The sequence below is a fragment of the Hippoglossus stenolepis genome, chromosome 5 (genome assembly GCF_022539355.2).
Source record: "Hippoglossus stenolepis isolate QCI-W04-F060 chromosome 5, HSTE1.2, whole genome shotgun sequence".
NCBI classification, from domain to species: Eukaryota; Metazoa; Chordata; class Actinopteri; order Pleuronectiformes; family Pleuronectidae; genus Hippoglossus; species Hippoglossus stenolepis.
Window position 1 is genome coordinate 12,943,669 of NC_061487.1, and position 25,155 is coordinate 12,968,823.

Consider the following 25,155-nt stretch of genomic DNA (forward strand, 5'->3'; position numbering starts at 1 on the left):
GTCCAAGTGTACGATCAACTTTTCAATGAGCAAAAGGAAAAGCTATTCCCCCGAGTTTTCTTTTCTTTTCTCTCCTTTACATTCACGTTATGTATAATTTTTGACATAACCTATGTATATAATGATTTATTTTTCTAACTAATATTGTGTTCTGTATATGATTGTTTATTCAACTGTACTGTCAGCTGGACATTTTCTCTGCTGAGCACTTATCATTAATAATTGTAAATGTACACCTTTGTAAAATAAAGTTGTTCTCTGTCCATTTTTTCTTGATTTTATAATTTTGTACAGATTTGACTGTGTTGTAAAGATCTCAAAGTCAGTGTTGAACATTACTTTCATATTGTACAATATTAATGTTCAAAATGAATCGTACAATAACGCACCGTTTTATTAGCCTGTAGCTGAATATCTGTATGTTCCTAAAGTTATAAGAAGATAAGGGAAAAAAAACATCTTTGAAAAAAAAGGATCAAACAAATCAAATGTTTTAAATTATGAAAATATGACGTCAAATATGGGGGGATAATAATATTGATTAACTGTTTATCAAAGTAAGTAAATGCAGTGACTTCATTACCCACAACTACAAAACGTTGTTACCATGGAGACTAGGTAACCTTCGTAGAATCGTGTGCTGGTTTGCCGCTGCTAATGCGCGCGACTTTTCAAAGTGGGCGAGCCTCGGGTTCTTAAAGAAAGAGTCTAACTCCGCTGTTTGTTTCTCTCCTCTCTGTCTCCTGCTCGGTTCAATTCACCCTCAGCGGTGTTCAACCTGCACGAGCTCCACGACAACAACTCTCGTTACCCGACGAGCTCTGCGGACATGTTCAAATATGGTGTTTGTCATGTTTAAACTTTAGTAGTACTCGCTGCTAAGTCAAGCTAACATGGCCAGGTTAGCTAGTTAGCTAGCAGCAGTGCTTTGTAATGTAAACACATGTGTTGCTGGCAGTTAATTCGCAGTAACTCCCCTGAAGGAATAAGCAGCTCGACAGAAGAAGCGTCGGCCCCGGTTTGACTGAAAGGTAAGCGTCATGATTTCACACAGGATGTTGAACTGACCGCTCGTGTTCGCTAAGTTGAGACGACACATGATTAGATGTGTGTTTGGCTTTAGATCACAGGGCTGTGGAGTAGGTTGTTGTGACGAAGACTTTTAACCCCATACTTTAACTAGAGCCTCACTATGTAATGATGCTTCACCCTAACCACAACCTATAGTTCCCACATCCAGGAGCCCTGCGATCTCACAACATTACACACCAAGAGCAGAGTTCCACATAGTTCCTGATTTCCCTCCATTACTCTGATTTGTGTCCGTGTCCCCTCACCTGCAGGCTGTGTGTCCCCTCACCTGCAGGCTGTGTGTCCCCTCACCTGCAGGCTGTGTGTCCCCTCACCTGCAGGCTGTGTGTCCCCTCACCTGCAGGCTGTGTGTCCCCTCACCTGCAGGCTGTGTCCCCTAATCTTCAGGCTCTGTGTCCCCTCACCTGCAGGCTGTGTGTCCCCTCACCTGCAGGCTGTGCATCATGTCTATCGACTTTGACAGCGCTGCTCTTCAGACCCAGCATGAGGAGGAGGAGTACGACCAGGAGGACTATGCCAGAGAGCAGGAGGTGCAGTAAACATTCCCAGCTGGAGCGTTGTAGAGATGTTTGGTTAACATGTGTGTTACAGTTATGTGTTTGTACTGTGGTTGTGTGCTGTTGTGATTACCTTACAGCTATCCGGGTTATTTGAGCTGCGGGAATAAGATTTTCACAAGGTCAAACATCAGCTGTTGTTCAATATGCCAAATTACAGTATATATACAGTGTGTGTATATATATATATATATATATATATATATATATATCCAGGATAGTTTACAATTGTAGACAGGAAGTTCTTACAGTATTATTTGTCTGTACTTAAGTGATACCAAAATTACTATCACCTCTGCCGGGGGAATAGAGCAATATCTGTAATTATTGTATATAATATATATATAATTTTAATCAGTAGCAATATAACAAAAGTCCCATATACATTGATTATATTGATTATATGTATGATATAGCACATTGAGGAGGTATTACACATAAACTTAACATTTGTAAAATATGTTGCTGTTTATCCAGTGTTTAACTCTCTGCCCATAAAGAGGCGTTTAAAACCATAATCTTCCCCAAAAGCTAAAATCAGTCTTTAAACTAATGAAAAAACAAAAGACTACAAATTATAATGTGACATTTATCGTTATAATTATCAATATTGACTAATATGACATTTTTGTTTCGATGTAATTTCAGGCCATATAACCCAGCAGCCCTACTAATACCTTTGCTCCCTCATGATGTACATTTTAATATCTGTACATTTAGCAAATAATGTTCTCCTTTCAAATCAGTTTTATTTGTATCGCGCTAAATTATAACATACCACAAACGCCACTTTACATAGCAAGGTTGAGACATTAAAGATTTTAGAGAAACCCAACAGTTCCCTCTCCTTTGAGAACCTTCAATTTATCAGGTTCTTCAGATTTGTGTTTTGTTTGTGTTGTTGTTGTATGGGGAAGCATTTGAGGTGTGCACATGTGAGTTTCACAAGTCTGCCGGCTTCACAGCTTCACAGCTTGGGGGGCGTGCTGTGTTATTATCCACGCCTACACGTCTGTTGCGCCATAAACTGGAGCTATTATTGGCTCAGAGAAAATGCCTCTTTTCAGGTGTGTCACGGTGAAACTAGCTCTGCCCTGTGGTTTCCCTACTTTCTCTCTATCTAGGTTGCCTTGCTTCTGTGTCTGACCCCACTTCTTCTTGGGCAGAGCAAGCATGAAGAAAGCTGTTTGCTGGATGTCTTGCCTGTTTGCTGCCACACATTAGATTTTGTATTTTAATTCTTAAATGGAATTTTTTCCTTTGGATATAGCCTGCTTATTATTCACATGTTGGCCTAGTGGGACATGATTGTTTCTGCTCCAGTTAACCTTCCTATATGTTTGACAAAACAATGGAGTTCTTTGGGAGCAAAACACAAGAATGCCATTGAGCGCTGACAACATGCCAGGGACGTTTTGGACGGTTCTCACGGACGGTCTTCAGTGCAGAAAGATTAGGTTATGTGGTTATCATGTGGCTTCACAGCTGAAGAAGAATTGCTTCTTCAATCTTTGTTGAATTTGTAAATGGGATAATATGGGTCCTTCTGTTTTGACCACTGTGGAGGATTTGAGGAATATTCGACTGTCGTTATGGGAAGTAAGTGCAAATGGCTGTGCTTGTTCTATCTCACATGGTTGGTTTAAAAGCAAGTGTGTGTGTGTGTGTGTGTGTGCGTGTGTGTGTGTGCGTGTGTGTGTCTATTTCTGTTTTCCCTTTTGCCTTTAAGTCAAAGAGCGCAGATGTTTTAACACTGAGAGAACAAGATGTTGATTGTGTAAAGCTTTGTTTTATTTACGGCTGTAACAAGTACCCTCAGTATTGATTAATGTTAAAGTACCATATCCCCACATTTAAGAAGCTTTTATCAGAAATGTAGGACATTTTTGATAGATTCATTAATCTGCAACGTTTGCAATTCTTTTGTAACTAATCAAATAATGAAATGTTTTAGCTTTGATTACAGAATGAAGTAAACACACAATAACAAATCAATAGTGCACACTAATAAATAATGAAATATAGTTATATTAAATTTTAACTTTAAAGTAACCACTGATCACTTTGAATCAAAACTCAGACACACCCCCTGACACGCTCTCTTTCTCCGTCTGTTAGGTTAGTGATTTTTTTTATTATTTACAAATCGGTGTTACTTTATAACTCAGTTGCGGAGCAACCATGGTGACTCATTTCCTTGTGCTGTTTTTCCACAGCTGCACAAACTGCTCACAGACCTGCCTGATGACATGCTGGAGGACAGCAGAGACTCCACCCCAGAGCTTGAGTACTCTACCTGCAGCAATAAAAACACCAGGAACAGGTAACACACATGATGATGCTGCAGACACACGAGACATCTCAGATTTGGTGAGGTCTGCCTGTGGTATCAGACAAGCAGCTTCTCCATGAGTCTTTTATAATATAATTCTGATTCTCTTGCCCTCTCTACTCAGCCCACAGTCAACATGGACTCAGCAATGGTCAAATCCTCCAAAGCCAATCTCTCATGAGCAGGTAGAATTATAGTTTGTTTTTACTAACAGATTATGTTATGAACTTCTAAAGGAGAATAAAAATCCTTCTTACTGTCAATGTCTCTCTGAAGAACTATGACGGTGACTATGATCTGGGCTCTCGTGACGAGTACACTTACGAGGATGTTGCTGATCAGATTAATGGACAGCAGAGGCAACCTCTGCCTCCCACCTGGAACCAGCAGTCAGGGGATCACCAGTTCACCCAAGGAGATTATACGTACACGAGCATGGGCACAGATAAATCTATAGAGACCAATGACTTCTCCACAGAGTATGAGTCTAAACCATATTCTCAAGAATCTAATAACCATGTGGAATGTAACGGAGACGGAGGATACAGAGATGTGCAAAACCATGGGGACCAAAATACCAGAAACCAATTTCAGGTGAGTGGACTGTTTCATCAGTGCAAACCGCCAATGTAACGGTAGGGTTTTACATGTGTCGTATTAAGAATACAAAGTTTCAATGTTTTGATAATTCATAGCAGGGATAGCTTCTCTTGTTCTTTAAAGTGTCCTAGAAATTTAAGGACATGCTTTCTATCTATTCTCAGAGTAAAAACAATGTCCCACAGAGCGTCTATTAGTTATCATGTCCTATAATTATTTTTATAAATAATAATTGAAATATTGTTTTTAACTGTTCCAGTCACTAGTCTCCATTTTTTCATTTGAATCCAAAATAATCTTGCTTGTCCTTGAATTCATATTGTACATTATTTTTTCTTTAATAATTCAAAAATGATGATTTTAATATCCGGAAGCTTGTATTTTGTGCAGTTATGAAGTTTTGTTATATTGACTCAGTCAATTGTTATATATATAGATATATATATAGATATATATTTGTGTTTCAAACATTCTCCGTCTTCGTTTTGTGTCTTTGTTTCTCTGAATTTGAAGCCTGGAGCTGGAGACAATGTTGCCAATCAGTACAAGGCCAGTTACAATCCTCACCATCCTGCCCACCAGCCAAAGATGTTTAACCCACAGGTTGCTCGCCAAGGCGCTCAGTTTGACCTTCTGCAGAGAGAATTCCTCGACTCGACACAACGTGAGTGTTACAGTCTTGATTTACAGTTGAGTTGTTCTGTGGACCAACCATACAAACTAACACGGGGTTTAACCATGGTTTCATTTTACCTTTGAGATGTGTCTCCTCCAGACTGAACAAATTTACCTGAACTACTGCAGAATAATCTGAAGGGAAAATCTGTGTTTAGTGACTTCTTTAAAATCCTTGTGTAGAAGCAATAAAGATTCAGGGTTTAATGACTCTGAAACCTGAAATCAAAACTGTGATACAAATAGACCTAAACAGACATAACGACATGGAGCCCTTGATTAATCCCAGTTTCCTACAGTGAAACTGGAGACCCAAATTGTAGTTGTATAATATACCCCCTCTCAAATGACATAGAGATATTAAATATCTTCCTCGCTGTTTAAATAAGGGGTTGATGTTTGATTTGTTGTATTTACATTGTTGTGCTGTGTTTCAGAAACTTCTGACCGGGAGCAACTCGCTCAGCTGCAGATTTTAAACAAAGCTCAGCAGAGACAAATTGAAGACTTGGAGCAAAAACTGGAAGATTCAAGGCGTAATATGAGATACATCGAGCATCAGTTTGCAATTGTCAAAGGTATGTTTGAACAGTTTGTACCTGCAAAATGGGGGGTGGGCTTTGCCTTTCACTTCACTGCAGAACATAACTCATAGTTTATTGAGATTGATAGAATAAAATAAGATCACACATCTTTACTCATTCATCTGCCCCCTTGTGGCCGTTGAGTGGGTTTGTGCTATCTATAGAATCGGTGAATCCTGCACTGGCCTGTTGTATCCTTATTTTTGTTGGATGTGCTGCTCACGGGGGCATTGTCATTTTTCTTATCATCAATAGATGAAAAGGATGGCCTAGCAATCAGTCTAAAGGAATCAAGTCGATTGGTTGAAGAGGTAAAGGAGCAAGAGGTGCAGATGAAAAATAAAGTGAAGGCTATGGAGCAGCAAATACAGGTCCTTACTGAGAGAGACCATGAGGTGAGTTCTGTGCTGACACACTCCACTGTTCAACCACATCATAAGTGTTTAAAGCAAAATACAAGATGGTGTGTAATATACTAGGTTATCTGTAATTTCTTTAGGCTTGTTGCGGTAGATTAGTCAGATATATGTAAAAACTACAACAATCTTTATCAGCCAAGTTCAGCTTATGGAAGAAATAAAGAAGGAAAAGACAATAATCAGTCATACAGTATTTATTTAATGCCTTTGAAAGTACTGTCAGCTTCAAACCTTTCAAATTAAAATCCGATCAAATAATCAAAATAATGTGCAGAGCTTACTGAAACAAGGAAAGAGTGTTAATATTTACAGTGAAAGTTTTGATTAAAGACTTTTGTACAATAGTTTTACTTTGTTTGCAGAACCTGAGGAAGCAGAGGGTGGCGGACGCTGCAGTGGACAGCATGAAGCAGCAGATGTTGGAGCTTTGTCGTTCCGACACCCTGTCCAGAGTGCGAGAGCAGCACGACCGGGACCTTACCATCATCAGAGAACAGCATGACGTTGCACTGTTAACCCTGAAGCAGAAGATGGACTCTTCTTCTCAGGCTCTGCATGAACAGGTCTGTGTTTTTTCTGAGATTAATGTGTCAACAGGCTGTTCATCAGACATTGTCATAAGACATAAACATTAACGGCTTTGTATTGATCCTTCCAGACTGATTTCAGTCAGAGGGTACGAGAGCAGGTGAAGCAGCTGGAGTGCCAGAGAGAGGAGGAGCAACTTGAGAGGGCGAGAGTCATCAACGGCCTCACTCAGCGACTGGAGGAGAGTCAGCATCAATGTGCTAAGCTACTGCAGACAAGTGAGTGAAGGCGACTGTTTGTGGACATTAATTAACTTCTATGCTCATATCTTTACTTTGCTCAATACTAATTGATGTTTTTTTTTTATCCACTGTGGTTTTCTTCAGCCTCAGTGCAGGAGATGAGTCAGGTGCAAATTAAACTTCAACAGACTCAATCAGCCAAGGCTCTGACTGAAAACATGAACAAAGCTTTGCAGGTTTGCGCTCTCATTTTTGTGCCACAAATGAAACCACTCTGAAAACATTTAACATGCAAATTAAATCTTTTTTATTTTTGACATGTTTACCCTGAAGGAGGACCTGGCCGATTTGAAGGAGCAGATCACTATGTATGAATCTGCTGTGAAACATGGCGTAATTGCGTTAGATCTGAACAGTGACTGGGATCATCAGCTGTCTGACTCCTGTGTGGATTTAGGATTAAAGAAAATGAGCAAGAAAAATGGAATCCTCCAAAGGTACACTGGAATCATTATAGGGCCTCTGATTATCTTCACAGCCTGCGTCCTTTTGTCTTTGTGCAATGAGTGCAAGTATTTACTGTGAAACAACAAGTTTCTAACTTTCCCTTCTGTTTCATCAGCCCGGCCTTGGCTCATCTGTCAGACTCCAAGCTGCCCAAGGACGAGGCTTCGCGGCTGCTGCGTGTGGAGATGCAACGCTGTCTGAGTAGTCTGAAAGGGAAGCGGCAAAAAATCACTCAGCTGCAGGGGGAGCTTCAGCACTGTCAGAGCCAAGTAAATGAACTCAGCAGTCAGTTAGAAGAAGCCAAGCTGAGCTCTTCGGTAAGGACTCGCCCTGTATAAACACACGCTAGATCTAATATTGAACTGCTGACAATTAAGGTGGATGAGGAACCTATTAAAACCATTTTCCATGACACACACACAAGAATAGGGAACTAAAACTTGGTATAAGTCGCATGGTACAAATACATTGTAATAGATGAAATAGCTCTAATATGTACCGTGATCATAAAAACTATCTTTTAAAAACTACTTTATGTCCACAGGTCAGAGAGAAAAGTCAGATGAAACCTCTCGACATGACTGGAGAGTCTCACAAAGAGTTGGTGAAACTACAGGAAGATAAGAAACACTTGCAGGAACAAGTGGAGGTTTGTGGCAGTTGGTATTCTCATTATTTTTGTTCTTACTTTTTGCACTAAATATTGAAAGACTTCTTCTGTGTTCATTTTAGATGCTAGAGAAAAAGAATCAAGAGCTGAAACAGAGTGAGGAGAAGGTGAGGTGTGCCAACGCAGAGCTGTGCTCTAAGATGAGGGAGATGATCCAGGAGCTGGACCAAGAAAAGCAGGAGGCTGCTCAGAGGTGAAACACAGAGGGATGCTAATCACATACTGCTTATATTATCTATTGTATTGATTCATGTAGGCAATCTCTGTTTCTTCATGTAGATCTGAACGGATTCATCAGCAGTACAGGGATGACGTAGTGAACAGGGTCCAAACTGAGCTCATGCTGGAACATGATGCTCAGGTTGAACAGCTGACTGCACAGCACCTGCAGCAGATCCAACAGTTACAGTACGTCCTCAGACCCTGACACTGAGAATCTAAGTCAACTGTAAACCTTTGCAACTTGTTAATAGTGTTCACGTCTTCCTGTACAGGACCCAGCTATCTGAGGCCAATGATAAGATGTTGGCTGTACAAGAATGTTATATATCTGTCTGCAAAGAGAAAGACATGGTCGAAGAAGGAATACACAACAGGGAGAAGGAGGAGGCTTTGATCAGAAATATTGAGGTAAGAAAATAAAAGATCCTATAATGTGTATGAGAAATCACACAAAATCAACATTGAAGCATTTATGATTGATTGGGTTTTATTCCCAGCAAAAAATGAGAGAGGAGAGTGTTTCAGCTGTGGAGAAGCTTAGGTCGGAGCTGGATGCTCAGCATCAGGCCTCAGTAAACCAACTGAAAGCTCTCTGGTCCAAACAGAAGGAGGCTGAGATCCAGCAGCAGGTGAACTCTCATGTAGCCTCAGCCAAGGCTGCGTGTAGGGAGGAAGTGGAAAAAGTATGATTCCCTACAATCCCTGTCAGCTCCCTGATCTCCCAAATGAGAATTTCATCTCTGACCTGAATGTTTTTCTCCTGCTTTTGTGTAGATGGAGGAGGAAAGGAGGGAGAAGCACAGAGAGACTGCTGAGGTAACCTGTCAGACAGAGGAGGACGAGGGCATCAGTGAGACGACTACTCCTGAGGAGTTGGACTCCAGGCTCAGCGCCCTGAAACAACAGCTGCAACTGGAGGCTGACAAAGTCAAACGTAAGGCTGTGGAGGAGGCCAGGAAACAAGTCCAGAGAGAGCTTCAGGAGAATCATCTGGAGGACATGGCTAAGCAGGTCACTGAGTTCTCTTTATAATACATCTGCTTTATCTTATAGTTTTGTATGGGTGGGACCAATTGGAAACAACAAACCAATACCACTGTACTTGGTTATTTTAATGCTATTTTCTACTTTGTGTTATACATGTATAATTCTTATACATCTGTGTTGGTGTAACAGGTTGAAGGTGCAGTGACCAGGGCCTACAATCGCTGGATCGAGGATTTGACTTCATTACCAGAATATCAAGCCTCTCTCCAAACAGAGAAAGAGAAATGGGAAGAACTGCAAGAAAAACACACTGAACAACAAGTATGATGTTTTCTATCTTTGAGTAAAACAAATATTGTCATCTGGCTTTTCTGTTGTGATCATGTATAATCCTTTAAATGTTCCAGGTGTCCCAGGCTCTGAGGGCGGCAGAGGAGCATTGGCATAAGAAACACAAGAACCAGCAGGAGGAGCAGAGCTCTGGAGCGCAGAGGCTGGAGGAGCTACAAGAGGAGGTGCTGACACTCCAGTGCCAGGTGGAGCAAGTGAGGAGAGCACAAGCTGCCCTGATGAAGGCCGAGCTGGCCGGAGCTAGAGCGGTCTGGAACAGAGACAAACAGCAGGAGATCTCCGTCATTCAGTTCCGCAGTGAGCAGGTGTATCACACCAAGCTGCAAGAGCAACACAAGAAGCTGGAGCAGGCCAGAGAGGACGCTGAGCTCCAGAAGAAGGAGCTGCTCCTGCAGATGGAGGCCAAGCTTCAGGAGACTCTGAGGGTCCGAGAAGAGGAGTGGAGATGTCGGCACGCTGAGAGTGAGCTGACTCAGAGACAGCAGATGAGGGAGGAACTGTTGGTAGAGCTTCAATCTGCAATGGCACATGTCCAGGCACAACTTCTTGGAGATCCCAAAACTGATCAGCAGGGCACTGAAAACACCAGGAGGACCAGCGAGGCCGCAGCAGAGACAACAATAACACAGGTCCTCCAAACATCCTGCAAAGACGTGGTCAGCAGGGCGATATCCCAGACCAAGAAGGAGTGGAAGAAAGTGAGTTGTTATTGGGTTATCTGTCGTCTAATGATGAATGGAGTGGTGTAATCTGTGAAGGATTTAGGAGGATGTGTTGCGAAATTATTAATTTGCTGAATCTACATCAAAACAAAGGTTGTTGCCAAACACAGAGTGCTGCCATGGTTATATGCTGCTCCAATCACTTGTCAATATTTCCCTCCACCATTGTTAGCATTAGACAAAAACTACTGGATGGATTAACACCAAACATGGTGGAATAATGAGGTACAATTCTGGGAAGAGCCAATCCAATTTTGGTTCAGATCCGGATCAGGGGGTGGATCCAGGATTTTTTTTTCACTTTGAACATTGAGCGATAGGACATTGTTTATGTTTAACAGCAGGAACAAGCAGGACCATTTAAGAGATTGGTTTCTATGAGTCTGTGAAATGTGGTGCCGTTTGATGGTGTTCAAGGGAACTGTCAGGCCTTGGCGGAGGTCTGTGCTCTACTGAGTGCCATTGTTTTCTCTGATTGTGTCTGTGATGCGGTGCTATGTTTGAGTTGCTTCATGGTTTCATTTCTGTCCTTCAGATCAGTGAGGAGAGACTCATCCGTGTGTTAAAAGAAACACAGAAACAACATGAACAAGAAATGGACAAAATGCTGAGTATGTCATGTGTCTCCACTTCACATGGCATTGGGAAACATTTGTACTTTATTCATTTGAGATTCAGTATTAACAGATTTGATTAGACCTTATAAAAGTTCCCATCGACAAATGTACTCAACGATATTGTCCACATTGTCCAGGCTCTTTGTCGCAGAGGAAGGAGTCGGCTCGCTGCAGGAAGGAGTGCTCTGAGACTTCAAGCAAACTGCAGAAGAAAAACCAGGAGCTCCAGAGACACTTGGAGAAAGCCTGCCGTCAACTCCAGCTCAGTGTTCGAGGACACAAAACCACAGTGCAGCGCCTCAAAGGTACATGGTTTTCTATGCATTTCAAATGTATTACTCAACTACATCTGTGCCTCTGTGTTGATGAGATGCCTCATCTCTCGTAGACGAGCATGAGCACAGCTTACAGAAGGCGAAGGAGGAACATCTGCAGCAGCTGGAAGAAGTGAAGAAAGCCAAAGAATCCTCAGGGTTTGTGCTGTTTTTATCATCTTTATTGTAATTTAGTTTCTCGGACTGTATGGTTACCATTTATCTGTTGTATACAAAAATATGTCAAAAAATAATCACTTTCTATTTTTAATCAAATACCTTGCAGTATTTTATTGCAGTAATTTGCAAAACCCATCTTCTCCTAGTTTATAAAATATATCAGTCTGCCTTCATTTGAGTGATGTGATGTTATCAGACATTTAATCCTATTCAGTTACAAATTGAGACAAAGTAAAGCAAATGGCTGCCACAAATCATCCAGTCAGATTAGAGTTGTGCAGATATTTAGTATTAGTATAAAATTGTATGTAACTTGAAACTGAAAATAATAGATTTAAACTAAAGGCTTTTTTAGTGTGGAATAAATTAATTTCTTAAGTTTCAGGATGAGGATGGTGTTGGTAACATTCATAGATGACATTAGTTGTGTTTATGAATTTCAGTTGAACAATACCAACAGATTTAATGTTCTTGTTGCAGGAGTTCTGATCTTCAGCAAGGCCTGGATGAGATGAAGCAGCAATATTTGATGACTGTAGAAAAGATCAGAGGTTTGTTATCTTTCATGGATTTATTCTTTTTTGTGGGGAGGGTATCTGTGTGGAGTTAAATAATTCTTACGCACACCAGCATTAATAAGTGGTAAATCTACAATATTACACCTGTGATGGAAGGAGTCAGTGCTCACACACAGATTTACATCAAACTCACAGCCTGGGATTGTGTTTTTTTTTGTATGACAGAGGACATGCTGCGTTACCTCCAGGAGAGTCGGGAGCGAGCAGCAGAGATGATCCGCATGGAGGTGCAGAGGGAGCGACAGGACACGGCCAGAAAGATGCGGCTTTATTATCTGACCTGTCTGCAGGAGCTACTGGACGATGGAGGAAAACCCACAGGGCAAGACGCCATACTTGTTTGTTAAAGTTTGTGTGCTTGCTTCATCATGGCTCCTCAGGCTAACTGTATTGATCCTCATGTTCTGCAGAGCTGAAAAGAAAATAATGAATGCTGCAAGCAAGCTGGCGGCCATGGCTAAAGTGCTAGAGACGCCTGTCCGAGGTAAATCTGGAAAGAACTACAGTTTACCAAGTGAGTCCTGTTGTACAGAGCTGTGTTACTGTGGATTATTCTCTCAAAATATCAATGTTTTGATGATGTGTGTTTTGTTTTTAGCAGATTGTTCAACTACTGTATCCACTGTTGGTTGCCCTCCAGTTCGAAACGCAGCTTTCAACATGAACCCGTCAACCCTTCCCGAGCTTCCTGACATCAGAGCAGAGGAGAGAAGAGAAAAGACGTCAGCTGACCCAGAGCAGAAAGCAGCTGCTGCAGACAGGATTAAACCTTTGAGCCACCAGGACAGTTCCACATCTGGGAAGGAGGCGGCCCCAGAGGACGCAGCCACGAAACCAAACCAAACCCAAACTTCTGCTCGCACGAACCCTCTCTCCAACAAACCGTCCAAACAGACGACCTCTTCGCATCACAGGGCGCCTCCATCCCAGGTGAACTCAGTCGGTGCATCTGCGAGGAGCAAGAGCAGGGAGCTGTACCTGCAGGGAGCCGACTACCACCCCGACTCAGAGCAACAGAGCAAAGCTTTTCTCGTCCATGAGGCTCCTGTGAGAGGTGAGAAACACACGGACTGGAGCATGACCAGCAGCGACTCAGATAGAAGCTTCCCAGTTCCCCGACTCTCTTTCTCAGGGAGGAAAGTAGAACCTGTGAAGCCGTTTTCCGTCTCTGTGACAGCGGCCAGCGACTTTAAAGAGTTCGGTGGTCTCTCCGCGGATGCGTCCGACCTGACAGTTTATAATGAAATCGCCAAGAAGACGCCTCAAACCCAGACTTTAAACTGTCCCAGTGTGAAGATAAGTAGCCACAGAGAGCCCACCCCTGGCTCTGAGGCTGAGCAGCAGCAAAGAGTTGCTTCCAGGCCTCTGTTTTCCGAGCTGAGGCAGCGGCAGCAGGACAGCGGCTTTGAAAGTCCCTTATACCAACAAAAATACTAAGTGTAGAGGCAGATATGAGGGGAAATATGAAGTAGTCAAAACTGACTGGATGATTTCACTTACATTACCAAATAGTGCCTTCAATACAGTGTACACAGTTTACATGAGTGTAGAACGTTTGTCTTTTAAGTTGATTGCAGTGTTTTTATGTCTGTTGTGTTAAGATCGTTAAAGGAATAGTTTGACATATTGGCGAACACATTTAATCACTCCCTTGTTGAGTTGGATGAGAAAGTTGATACTAGTATGTTTGTAAGCTAAACATGAAGCTACAGTGAGCAGCTGGTTAGCTTGGTTAACAAGATTCAATGAGAAAACGAGCTGTCAAGTGAGCTGCAGAGGAGCAGGTGGGTGGATTCTGTTCACTTCGTGTGTTCCCCCCGCTTTCATTTCATTTGTGCTTTTTTTATTATTGCTAATATTCAACATTCAACTGTCGACAAGAAACAAACATACATATTTGTCAATAATGTCAAACTATTTCTTTTAATGTAAAAGAACCAGAGTTTCTCTCTGATTTGTACGATCTGTCACCTCAGGCAACACTCCAAAACCGTTTCTCTTTTTCTCTTTCTCCATCACATTTCAGTCCCGTTTTAAATAAACCGCAGCTGCAGGTCTGTCCTGAAACGCTGCCAGCACTGTGCTGCTCTTCACATCCTCAGCAGGAGCAGCAGAAACTGTGAGATTAGTTAGTGCTCAGTGTCTTTGCTGTCTCACTGTTTGCCCGAGAGATTTGATAAACACAGCCGTGATAAGATAGTTAGTTAGTTATGAATATCAGTGTTACCTGATGGAGGTTAATGTCCATGAGTGTTCAGGTGTTTCTTTCCTGATATACCTGACACGTACATCAGGGGTTTGTGCACTTTGAAAAGAATGTCTTCAGGTCTAAAGTCGCAGCTCTGCCCACCATGAATTGGAACCTGTGACACCTTGCATGAGAGACGCTGGCAGCTCGCCTCCATAAACGCACTGAGTGTTAGATAAAGTCAACGTCTACTCAAAGCTTATGTCACAGTTTTTTTTCAATCTTTCTCCAAGACTTAGATTTTAGTTTGTTTTAGGTTTTTATATTTTGTAAATATGTTTGTCTTATTAATGTCATGCTGTGCATAGATTATGAATGTTTTATATTTATATATATTGCTTTATTTCACTTGAATAAATCTTATCATTTTCTTGCAAATTAAGAGAATAATTCTTTTGTGAAGCAAACCCTGTTGTTGTGAATCTAAACTATTGTTTATACAAGAGATGAGTCCTTGTTAGTGTTTGTTTGTTTGTTTGTTTGTTTGTTTGTTTGTTTGTTAGCAGGATTACCAAACACAACTGAGCAATTTTTCATGAAACTCAGTGAAAGGATGGGGAAAAAATTCATAATATTTTGCCACAGATCTGCACAAAGACAGAGATCCAGAATCACTTTCTTTACAATTGCGAGATATATATATATATATATTTGTCATTTTCACTGATTTGTCAGGGAATAATGCATAGATATTGACATCAGACTTACTAGGGAACTAATATCTATGAGTGTGTGTGTGTGTTACGTCCCTAAGACGTCAAGGGCATGAGGGACAAACGATTAAAAAATAAACCGGGCCAAAAACAAGAAGCCAGTAGGATGCGTTTAAAGAAAACAAGTATTTTATCATACAACTGTAGGGTGAACACAAAACGCCCTTCCCAAAACGGAAGGGGTTAAAAAAGAGTAAACACCAACTACTGAGCACAGTAGTTCCTCCTCCTCCTCATCACCTTCACCAACCCTCCTCTCCCTCTTCACTTTGAAACTTCGCCTCTCTAACTGAACTCCTCCACACATCACCATGCTCCTCTGGGCCCTGTGTGCAGCTGTGCTCCTGCTCGGCCTCCTCTTCCTCCGCTTCCCTTACCTCCACCTGGACCTCCAACACGTGCTGAACAAAGTCCAAACGAGACGCCTGACCCTGAAACACATCCAGAACAACTACACCATCCTGGACCGGTTCCTGGACGCGGTGAGGACGCACCCGCACAAACCGTACCTCCGTTTCAAGGATGAGACGTTCACGTACCGGGACGCGGACGCGCTCAGCAACCAGGCCGCCAGAGTGTTCGTGCAGAGCGGCCGCCTGAAGCAGGGCGACCCGGTGGCGATGTTCGTGGGAAACGAGCCCGTGTTCCTGTGGCTGTGGCTCGGCCTGGCGAAGATCGGATGCCCCGCCGCGTTCCTCAACCACAACGTCAGATCCAAGTCCCTGTTGCACTGCTTCAGCTGCTGCGGAGCATCGACCCTGGTGGCTGCTGCAGGTTCATATGTCAGATTCACTTACAGCTGGAAACACATCTTAGTCTGCAGCAGAACTTTGGGGGGGAATCATCTATAATTTCACCTCCAAATTCACAAGTTGGTTCTTGTTCCTCAAATGTGAACAAAATATCTGGGTCACACCTGGAGTACGAGGGAATCCTGCAGAGCACTTTCACTCTTTAACTATTTGAGGAGTAATTGAACATACACTTTTTTTACACAATAAATAATAATAATAACAAATATATAAATAACATGTCAGGTTAATTAATGTCATTCCAGCCTGTAAAAACCCCAGTGGAGCTCAGGACCCATGTGCACATACCCACAGTATTTAATCAGTGATTCAAGATCCTGACGCAGCTTCATCATTTACTAAAGTTAAATACAAACTAGGGCTGAGCTATATGACCAACATTTATACCAAGATAAAAAATGTTTATGTCAATGTCGATAATTATCACAATAAATGTCACATTATTTTTTACTTTTAGATTTAAGAATGAGATTAGATCCTGAGTTAAGGGCTGTGGGTTTTTCTTTATGACAACCACTTGATAAACAGCGAAACATTTGACAAATCTGAAGTGAATCAGTTATATGTGTGTCATTTTATTGTCTTCCAACTATATGTATATAATATTTACAAAATACACAATTTACTTGGGCTGGGCTGGGCAATACAGCCATGAAATATATTTAAAATAAAAATGTTCATATATCAGTCGATATTGATAGGGATCTCGACAAATGTCACATTATTTCTGTTCACTGTAAAGATAGATTTTTGTTCCTGAGTGAAAGTTGTGAGATACCTCCTCACTGTACTTACACAATATATAAGTTATATCAGTATGTATTGAACATTTATTATATTGTTATTTATTAAAATTCTATTGATATTTCTTTATTGCCCAGCCCTAAACCCCTCTTTCTAATAAGGGAACATTTTAAAATGGGTTAAAACATGTGAATGAGGATGTAAATCATTCATTAATGTTCTGTTGGTCAGTGACTGATTGTAGGTGCCAGGTTGTAAAGATTTCTGCTGCTACAGTAAAACACTTTCTTTGTCTTTTCATCTCTATATTTCATTAACCTCTGGGATGCATCATGAGCACAGGATTCATAAAGTCGTCTGTGCGATGTGACTAAATGAACTGTAAAGACTCTCAGTCATCCAGGTCATTGTATCCTCAGGAGTTGAACATGTACTTTAATGACACGTCAGAATCCTCAGATTAAGAGTTGATTCTGTTAACATGTGTGATGTGCATGGAGTTATGAGGAGGTTTGATTAAAAACATGGAATAATCCTATTAATGATATGAAATGGTGACAAATGCACTTTATACAAAGGCCAGAACATTAAAGAGGAGGTAGCTTAGTAGAAAGTATTTACAGCTACTCACAACACTGTACTTACTTCAAACCTTTAGGTACTTGTACCTAAGTATTTCCTTTTATGTTACTCAGATTCCACAGATTTATTTACAAGGTTTAGTTGCACTTTGCCAAATAAGATTTTAAATGAACTTCAAACCATACTGCATGTTTGAATATGTTATAAAATATGATTTGTTATAGATATGAAAATTATCAAAGGTTTTGATTTGTGGCCTCTTACAAAAAAACACTATTACACTGTCCACTGTGAATGTGATCACATTCTTCTTCAACTATTTGAAGTCTCTGAGTGTCAGAGAACGATCATGCTCCTTGGGTTTTATCTCCAGAGTTGCAGGATGCAGTGGAGGAGATCCTGCCCAGTCTGCTGGAGCAGCAGGTCACTGTTTACATCCTGACTGACACGAGCACGACCGTCGGCATGGAGAGCTTCACAGATAAAATGAGCCTGGCCTCTTCTGAGCCCCTGTCCAAGGATCTAAGGTCCCACGTGACGCTGCACAGTCCAGCAGCCTACATATACACATCTGGAACAACAGGTGAGCTACTTCAGGCTCTAACATGTGTGATCCCACAGCGACATGTCACCTACATGCAGCATCTGGCTTCTTTTCACCAGGTCTCCCTAAAGCAGCGGTGATCACTCACACCAAACTGTGGTTCTTATCTTGGCTTCAGCGCGCATCAGGAGTGCACTCCGGTGATGTGATCTACGTCAGCCTCCCTCTGTACCACAGCACCGGCTTCCTCGGCTGCACCGGAGCCATTGAGAGAGGTACGCACACCTCTGGGTTTAACAGTCGTTTAGTTCAAGGAGGAGGTTATAGTGTTATTCTAAATTTTCCTTACTGTCAACAAAACCAAGACCAAAACAAAAACAATGCAAGGGTCGGTGCGTCCAGCCTCTGTCACTCAAAGTGGAAGTAATGAGACCGTAAATGTGACTCATTGTGTTTAATATCATCATGTTTAAAACCCACTCAAACCACAGACTGTATATAAAGATGGATGACACATCCCCAGTTACTCCCACTGTCCAGAAATTAAGCCCAAATATCCCGGATACAAACGCTGCCATCTCGCTCATTTGGAGCTAGAGTATATAGGTATCAAGGTCGTGCCGAATCACGTACTCGACCAATCACGAGTCAGTCTCAGCTGTCAATCATGATGTTTCACCTTGTTGTTATAGCATCTAATAACCAATTAAAACCAAACTTACCGGGAAAAGGATCTTTTAAAGAAAGATCAGTGTGATAAGAAGTACCTAAAATCACAGGAAAATATATTTGACCAGTGTACTTTGACGTCTTAGTTTAGTCCATGTCCCACATACTACCATGGAGGAGGGGGGATTTATGACCTGCACTGTAGCCAGCCACCAGGGGGCAACCAAGACGCTGTGGCTTCACTTTAGAGGAGCTGTCATTAGCAGAACTGTAACACAACGAGTGGTAAACATGGGCTCATTGTGTGCATCAGATAACAACGGTGGTTGTATTGACTGTTTTTGACTATTGACTATTTTTCTGCTTAGAAAATATTAAAATGTATATAATGTAAAAAATGTCCCCCACCTCCTCCTCCTCCATGGTTGCTGTTTGTCACCTTGCTGTTTGTGTGCAGGTATCACTGTGGCTTTGAGGAGTAAATTTTCTGCCTCTCAGTTTTGGGACGACTGCAGAAAATATAACGTTACTGTCGTACAGTACATCGGTGAGATCATGCGTTACCTCTGCAACACACCAAAGGTATGTACCGTCTGTGGCAGCACAAACACTAATGCAGCTACTGTCACCTCTGATGTTCTCCTATCGTCTTTCCTGTCAGAGACCCAACGATCGAGACCACCGAGTCAGACTCGCGCTGGGCAACGGGATTCGAGCTGATGTCTGGAGGGAATTCATCAGCAGGTTTGGGAAAATCCAAATCCAAGAGTTTTACGGCGCGACAGAGGGGAACTTTGCTCTGCACAATTACACCGGCAAGATCGGCGCTGTGGGGCGTGACTCCTTCCTCAACAGGGTAACAGTTCTTGTTTTTTTTCCTACATTATGAAGTAAAATGTGTTCATCAATATGGTTGTGGTTTTTGTCTTGCAGATGCTCTTCCCATTGTGTGTGATCAAATACAACGTGGAAAGAGGAGAACCTGTGCAGGATTCATCTGGGTTCTGCATAAAGGCTGCGAAAGGTGTGTCAGTACCATAAATAATATGGTTACTATTTCAATTTTATAAGTTACACTTAGTTGGCTTTTAAAAGGCCATTACCTACGTCTTTAAACTCATTGTCCTTAAATTGGACAATTCTATAATACAATACAGACACTGGAATATATCCCCAGTGGAGTAAAGATGGAAATTATTATTGGATCATTATGTAGAAAAACTCTGGTACTGTCCGTTTGTTTGTTTGTTTGTTTGTTTATAAACAAGATTACACAAAACCTACAGGACTGTTCACCACAAAACACTGTGGAAGGATGCATTATGGGTCAGGAAATAACCCATAAAATGTTTGTTTGAGTTTTCGACATTGTCCTTGATTTCTCTGAGAAGAATTCATGGATCTTGATGAACAAAGATCAGGCATGTCAAGGGGACTGATGTTTATGAGTGTTTGGATTTTGGTTTCAGATCCAAATAATCTGTATCCAGTGAATTTAAATGTATTTCCATCAGGCGACTGTTTGGCCTTGGCAGAGGTACACACTCTCACCATTAAAGCTCACTGAGAAATCTGTAATCTGCACCAAAGTTGAATGGGTTCTTCCTTGGCCCGTGTCTCGTGCTTTCACCAACGTTTAACGTAAATCCATTCAGTTGTTCTTGAGTAATCCTGATAACAAACTAACAGATGGGGGTGGACTCATAACCTCTTTGACGGAGGTTAAAAGGGAAAATACCCAAAACAGTATGTTCATGTTTTACAATAATATGTAGGGATAGAAGGTCTACTTGAACGTATGACATCAGTATTTCTGATATCCTTTCTATGACCCCAGTCAGCACTTTTCACCTCAGTGAATTCTGTACATCATTAAACATATTTAAGTCCTTTTTAAACATTCATACATCTGAATGATCCATGTGCTCTACAACACTTTATAATTGTTGTACATGTGAAACTTTACTTTAAACACAGTATGTTGTCTCTAGGTCTCTGTTGTACATGACACCAGAAGAGACTGGTGGGGTCACCTCACCAACTTCTCCTGTTTGAACCTCTTCCCTCAGGTGAGCCTGGACTGTTGGTATCTGAAATATCAGTGAGGACTCCGTTCTTCGGTTATGCCAGAGACCTGCAGCAGACAGAGAAGAAGAAGCTGCACGACGTCTTCAAGAAAGGAGACGTGTACTTCAACACTGGCGACCTGCTGCGTGTCGATGAGGATGATTTCATCTATTTTCACGATCGAGTCGGAGACACGTTCAGGTTGTGTTTCAGTCACGTGCAGTTTAAACCTCTTGGTGCCACGCAGCCTGTAAGATTTGGTTTTTATTGTCACCACCAGATGGAAAGGAGAAAATGTGGCCACAACGGAGGTGGCTGACGTCATGACGGTGGCTGACTGCGTCAAAGAGGCCAACGTGTACGGAATTAAAGTGCCAGGTAATTCTCACTGGACATCTTCTTCAAACAGATGCAGCAGCAGAAACTGTTGCATAAACCAGGGCAGCAAATAACAACTAATTTCATTTGATGAGCAATTAATTTAATCAGTAAAATGTCAGGAAATAGTGAAAAATATCCATCACAACTTCTTAAAAAACAATATCCCGTCTTCAGATAAGTCCTAAAGATTTGAAAACACTTAAATATATTCACTCGACAATAACTTTAAACAGAAGAGCAGCGTGTGCTCATATTTAAGAGGCTGCTACTTAGGACTATTTGGCATTTTTGTTGTCATCAATCATCAATTCTTAAATTAAATATAGAAAATTGTATTAAGTGAGTAAATTTAATCCTTTCACATAATCTTTAAGACATTTAATTTCATGATTTAACCCTAATTAATTCTTTAATCAGTGAATTGATTCATTTATCTCTAACATATGCTTTGCTTCAGAAATCTGAAAAGCCCCAGCCAGCATTTAATATTTTAATAAAATAAAACATTAATAAATAATTTAAATAATTAAATAATAATTAATTTAACATTCAACATTTAAAATTGAATTAAATGTTGGTTTTATTTCATTTGTCTCACACAATATTGATCTGTCAAAATAATACTAATTACTAAAACTAAACTACTCATATATCTAATAATACATCTATTTATTTATATGTTTATAGCCATCTATTGGCCATGTGCAACTATACAAACCCCAACTGAACACATGTTAATAATTCACCATGATGTTGAGTCACTTCTTAATGTTTAATAATTGATTTCTAACTAAAATGAACAGGGAACACCAACAAGTATCTGCTCATTTCACAGTCATAGGGAATTTAGTTTTTCTACAACCAACCTAATGACCACATCAGATTTATTGAGTATTCTCTCCCAGCTGTTTGATAGGTTAAACTAATATAAATCACTACATTATTTTAAATAAAGAGCAAGTTAAATGTGAGCTCCACGTGTTGGTTTTGTTCTGTGTGCATGTTACAGACCAGACACATTGTTTTCAGGTAAAAGGTCACAGCTCGTGTTATAAACTCCCAGTGGACCTTGCCTCGGGTGAAGCTGTGTTTACACTCGGTCAGTGTGTTGAAGTCAATGCCCTGGTCGTAAACTTTGACCAATAAAAGCAGTTTTATGCACATACTGATCGCATCACTGGTTTTAGACTCTGAAACCAGACTGAGAACAAGTCATCCTGGGTTTCAAGTCGTCCCAGTCCAACCGTGATGTGCTAACAGGCGACCTCACCCCAGGGATCGGGCGCAGTTCGTGTTAAGTAAAAAATCAACCAGAGAGGACAAAAAAGACACAGGCAGCGCAAAGTTCAAAACACAGACAGATAACCTACATTGCAACATGTTACATCGTACGACTCGGATCAGAGTTAACTTTCAGTCACAGAACAATGAAAGCAAACACTGAAGTGCGTCTCGACCGGTGGACTGACGCTGATGTCTGAGTGGCCACAAGAACCGAGAGGCTTGCAAGAGACGGGTGGAGAAAAAATGACCAGGATTTGTTGAGAAGACACTGAAGCAGGAGTGTTTCAAGAGAGTTTGAGGGCTCTGGGCAAAAGCCTGACTCGGTGTGTTGAGGTTCAGAAAAGCTATAAACATTTTTACCCTCAGATGAGGTTAGAAGGCAAATTCTACAAACTAGCTTGTTTAAAGCATTTCTTTTAGTTCCCAGTATGGGTAAATTGTCAAAACACTGGATCCTACATTTCCCATGATACAACTTGTGTTTTATTAGACCCTCCATTTTTTTGTTACAAGCCCACTCATACCCAGGCTTGACTTAAGTTCATTTTCTCCTCCACAGCTTGACAACAAATTATACAACCTTTATCACAGGCTATCTATACTACTGATGTTTACGTGTAAGATTGGTGGACTGCCCCTTTAAGAGCTGTGATACCAGGGGTACCATTATGTCACTGCATGTACTATGTATTGTTATGTACATTGAATCAGTACAGTTCAACTGATTTCTCGTTCATCTTGATTTAATGTTCTGTTACAGGTCAGGAGGGGAGGGCTGGGATGGCTGCTGTCACTTTAAGCGACGGACAGAAGTTAGACTCTGCAGATGTTTTTAAGCAGGTTGGAAACTTCCTGCCAGCCTACGCACGACCACGGTTTATCAGGATTCAGGTGCATTTTCCTCAGTCATTTAAATGTTTTTCAAATGTATGTTGGTCCTGTGATACGCTGGTGACCCCTCCAGAAAGTACCCCGCCTCTCACCCAGTGACAGCTCACAGGATAAGTGGTATAGATAATGGATGGATTCTTTCTGTGGTGTTGAGAGCTTCATTTATTTACTATCATTCATCTAATTCAATCATTGTGATTGCTGCAGAGCTCCATCGAGGTGACGGGCACGTTCAAGCATCTGAAGGGGAAGCTGGTGGAGGAGGGCTTCGACCCAAATCTAATAACAGACCCACTCTACTTCCTGGATGAGAAAGAGAGGAATTACATCCCACTAACGCTGGACATCTTCAATGGAGTGACATCAGGGAAAATCAAAATATAAAAGATTCTTTTATATGTAGGAAAAATCTAGGGAAAGATGCTGGGTTGTGATTTATCTTCACACCATGTTTGTTCTTCTACCTCTGTATTCATGTCACAACCATCCCCCCATGACTCTGTAACACATGTTTGATGCTGTTGCACTGAGCTGCGAGTGACATATATGCAGAACACATCTACACTTACACACTGCTGCAGTGACACTGTGGCTTCAAATTAAACAATAAGCAAGTTTTTGCTGTTGAAGAAAGCCGAGCTGTGAGCCTCTTGTTAAAACGGCCACTTCTCAGTGCATTCTGCTCTGTGGAGCCCATTGTCAGTGTAGGAGGGGACATCTCTGGCCTGGATACAATACACCTCTCTTTGTATGAGAGTCTGCTGTGACGTCCCTCCCTCTACTGAGGGCCAATGATCTGACACAGAAATGACCATGGTCAACACCGTCACACATGTCCTCTTGTGCTTAATAGAATAAATTAAAGCAATGAAACTATCTCTTATTTTCCTCCTACACTGTTAATTCGATCTGGACCCATGGTTTTTAAGACACTGTTAAATATCTAAGTTAGAGTCAAAATAAAGATATCACATGCTCTAAAATGGCCCTTTTCATTTTAAACGAAATGAATCATAAATGTGGACTAAATGACTCATTTCTCACACACTCACACTTCACACACCACTGATACCTCATGTTTATCCTGCAAATATTAGAGTCTGTTATTTTTGGCTCATTAATCTATGTTAATTTAGAAAAGCGACTTTTTAAGTCCTGCAGACTTTATGACACATTGAGTTTAATAACTCGTGGGACTTTCTTAAAATAACCACACGTGACTGGTTTGTTGTGTCACGTTCAACACAAATCCTCATTGGTGTCCATAGAGCACGACAGAGTGTTGAACATGACACAACGAACGTGACCCTCTGGTTGGGAGCAGGGTGACCCAGGTGTTGGTGTGACAGCAGCTCAGACATGGAGAGCAGCCTCATTAACCAGCGGGTTAAATACATAAAGTCTTAAGTGTAAAATATGTGGTTCTTTTTCTTTCCTGTCTTTGTGGTTTAGCTGAACATTAAGAGCCGTGTGTGTGTGTGTGTGCGTGTGCGTGTGCGTGCATGCGTGTGCGTGTGTGCACTTGTTTTTCTGACCTTTTCCAGCACTGACATTGACATTGACATTGACAGGACCAGTACACTTCATGGGGACCAGAGCCTGGTCTTCATTTCTGAGGTCCTGGTTAAGGTTAGTGATAACATGTGGATTGTGGTCAGGTTAAGGTTAGGGATACGGTTTTGGTTAGGCTGTCCACAGTGAATGGAAGTCAATCCAATGTACTAATAAGGATACTACAAACCTGTGTGTGTGTGTGTGTGTGTGTGTGTGTGTGTGTGTGTGTGTGTGTGCGTGTGTGTGTGTGTGTGTGTGCATGCATGCATGTTGGGGGTCCAGGTATTACTCATGTTGTGGGGACCTAATTCTGTTTACACCGTCCCCAGTAATGTAAATCAAATCATTTTAGACCAGACATGTTTTAAGGTTAAGTTTAGTCTTAGGTTTAGGTTAAAGATAGGTTTACGTTAAGGTTAAGGTAAGGTTAGGTCAAAGTTAGGGTTAGGTAAGTAGTAATAATGGTAAAGGTTCGAAAATAAGTCTCCA

General features: G+C 41.3%; 2 protein-coding genes across 5 annotated transcripts; both read left to right on the forward strand.

The window, feature by feature from the left end:
• Positions 1 to 690: 690 nt before the first annotated feature.
• cep152 (centrosomal protein 152) lies at positions 691 to 14,803 on the forward strand. 4 transcript variants are annotated; one of them, XM_047340050.1, is made up of 28 exons: positions 691 to 1,031; positions 1,503 to 1,622; positions 3,866 to 3,972; positions 4,106 to 4,166; positions 4,258 to 4,575; positions 5,095 to 5,245; positions 5,694 to 5,834; positions 6,096 to 6,235; positions 6,622 to 6,822; positions 6,918 to 7,065; positions 7,174 to 7,265; positions 7,363 to 7,526; positions 7,652 to 7,853; positions 8,081 to 8,185; positions 8,269 to 8,399; positions 8,486 to 8,614; positions 8,701 to 8,836; positions 8,926 to 9,111; positions 9,203 to 9,439; positions 9,605 to 9,736; positions 9,823 to 10,464; positions 11,024 to 11,099; positions 11,243 to 11,410; positions 11,494 to 11,578; positions 12,080 to 12,150; positions 12,343 to 12,499; positions 12,588 to 12,691; positions 12,776 to 14,803. In XM_047340050.1, the coding sequence occupies exons 2-28, from the start codon at positions 1,536 to 1,538 to the stop codon at positions 13,612 to 13,614; spliced, it is 5,010 nt and encodes a 1,669-aa protein (XP_047196006.1). In that variant the 5' UTR covers positions 691 to 1,031; positions 1,503 to 1,535; the 3' UTR covers positions 13,615 to 14,803. The 4 variants fall into 4 exon arrangements, with proteins under 4 accessions (XP_047196006.1, XP_035013531.2, XP_047196007.1 ...); XM_035157640.2 differs by having other exon boundaries at positions 12,779 to 14,803; XM_047340051.1 differs by having other exon boundaries at positions 8,926 to 9,057.
• A 601-nt stretch (positions 14,804 to 15,404) lies between these two features.
• LOC118110069 (very long-chain acyl-CoA synthetase) lies at positions 15,405 to 24,095 on the forward strand. Its single transcript, XM_035157650.1, has 10 exons — positions 15,405 to 15,912; positions 17,650 to 17,859; positions 17,940 to 18,095; positions 18,947 to 19,071; positions 19,151 to 19,345; positions 19,423 to 19,513; positions 20,559 to 20,757; positions 20,837 to 20,934; positions 22,982 to 23,112; positions 23,320 to 24,095. The coding sequence occupies exons 1-10, from the start codon at positions 15,450 to 15,452 to the stop codon at positions 23,494 to 23,496; spliced, it is 1,845 nt and encodes a 614-aa protein (XP_035013541.1). The 5' UTR covers positions 15,405 to 15,449; the 3' UTR covers positions 23,497 to 24,095.
• The last annotated feature ends 1,060 nt before the right edge of the window (positions 24,096 to 25,155 follow it).

Bases quoted from the DNA above. Each gene is read 5' to 3' on its own strand.
- cep152 (XM_047340050.1), top strand. From the start codon at position 1,536: ATGTCTATCGACTTTGACAGCGCTGCTCTTCAGACCCAGCATGAGGAG. The intron at 5,246-5,693 runs GTGAGTGTTACA...GCTGTGTTTCAG, and splicing joins ATTCCTCGACTCGACACAAC to AAACTTCTGACCGGGAGCAA. The intron at 5,835-6,095 runs GTATGTTTGAAC...TATCATCAATAG, and splicing joins TCAGTTTGCAATTGTCAAAG to ATGAAAAGGATGGCCTAGCA.
- LOC118110069 (XM_035157650.1), top strand. From the start codon at position 15,450: ATGCTCCTCTGGGCCCTGTGTGCAGCTGTGCTCCTGCTCGGCCTCCTC. The intron at 20,758-20,836 runs GTTGTGTTTCAG...TGTCACCACCAG, and splicing joins CGAGTCGGAGACACGTTCAG to ATGGAAAGGAGAAAATGTGG. The intron at 23,113-23,319 runs GTGCATTTTCCT...TGATTGCTGCAG, and splicing joins CACGGTTTATCAGGATTCAG to AGCTCCATCGAGGTGACGGG.